Consider the following 551-nt stretch of genomic DNA (forward strand, 5'->3'; position numbering starts at 1 on the left):
CGTGTGCTCTTCCGATCTCTACCGTCGTCGAAAATTGGGCTATTTCAACGAGGTATGTATTTCGAGATTATTGTAAGGTTATAAAATGTATTGTTAAATTTATGAAATGAATGTAAATGTTTTTCAGGTACCGACGTTGGAACCTGTACCATTGCCACAACCCTCACCTAATCTAGGCTTACGACCTATACAACTTCTTGAGATTAAAGCTCGAGGTCGTTTCGGAGCAGTTTGGAAAGCCCAGTTCAAAAATGAGATCGTGGCAGTAAAAGTTTTTCCCATTCAGGATAAGCAATCTTGGCAGACTGAACAAGAGATCTTTAAGCTTGCACATATGGATCACGAGGACATATTACACTTTATAGGCGTTGAAAAGCGTGGAGATAATTTACAAGCTGAATTTTGGTTAATCACGGCGTATCACGAAAAAGGTTCACTGTGCGATTACCTAAAGGCAAATATTGTAACATGGCCTGAGATGTGTAGAATTGCCGAATCTATGGCAAGGTAACAATAATAATAATAGTAATACGAATTTTATTAGTAGTGAG

General features: G+C 38.3%; 1 protein-coding gene across 1 annotated transcript; it reads left to right on the plus strand.

The window, feature by feature from the left end:
* Window positions 1-127: 127 nt before the first annotated feature.
* LOC105462262 (activin receptor type-2A-like) lies at window positions 128-507 on the plus strand (the record flags this gene model as incomplete). The annotated part of the gene is made up of 1 exon (XM_011708783.1): window positions 128-507. A coding segment is annotated over one exon (380 nt), but the record flags the coding sequence as incomplete, so codon positions are not given.
* Between the last annotated feature and the right edge of the window lie 44 nt (window positions 508-551).

The sequence above is a fragment of the Wasmannia auropunctata genome, unplaced genomic scaffold, assembly GCF_000956235.1.
Source record: "Wasmannia auropunctata unplaced genomic scaffold, wasmannia.A_1.0 LD267170.1, whole genome shotgun sequence".
Classification (NCBI taxonomy): Eukaryota; Metazoa; Arthropoda; class Insecta; order Hymenoptera; family Formicidae; genus Wasmannia; species Wasmannia auropunctata.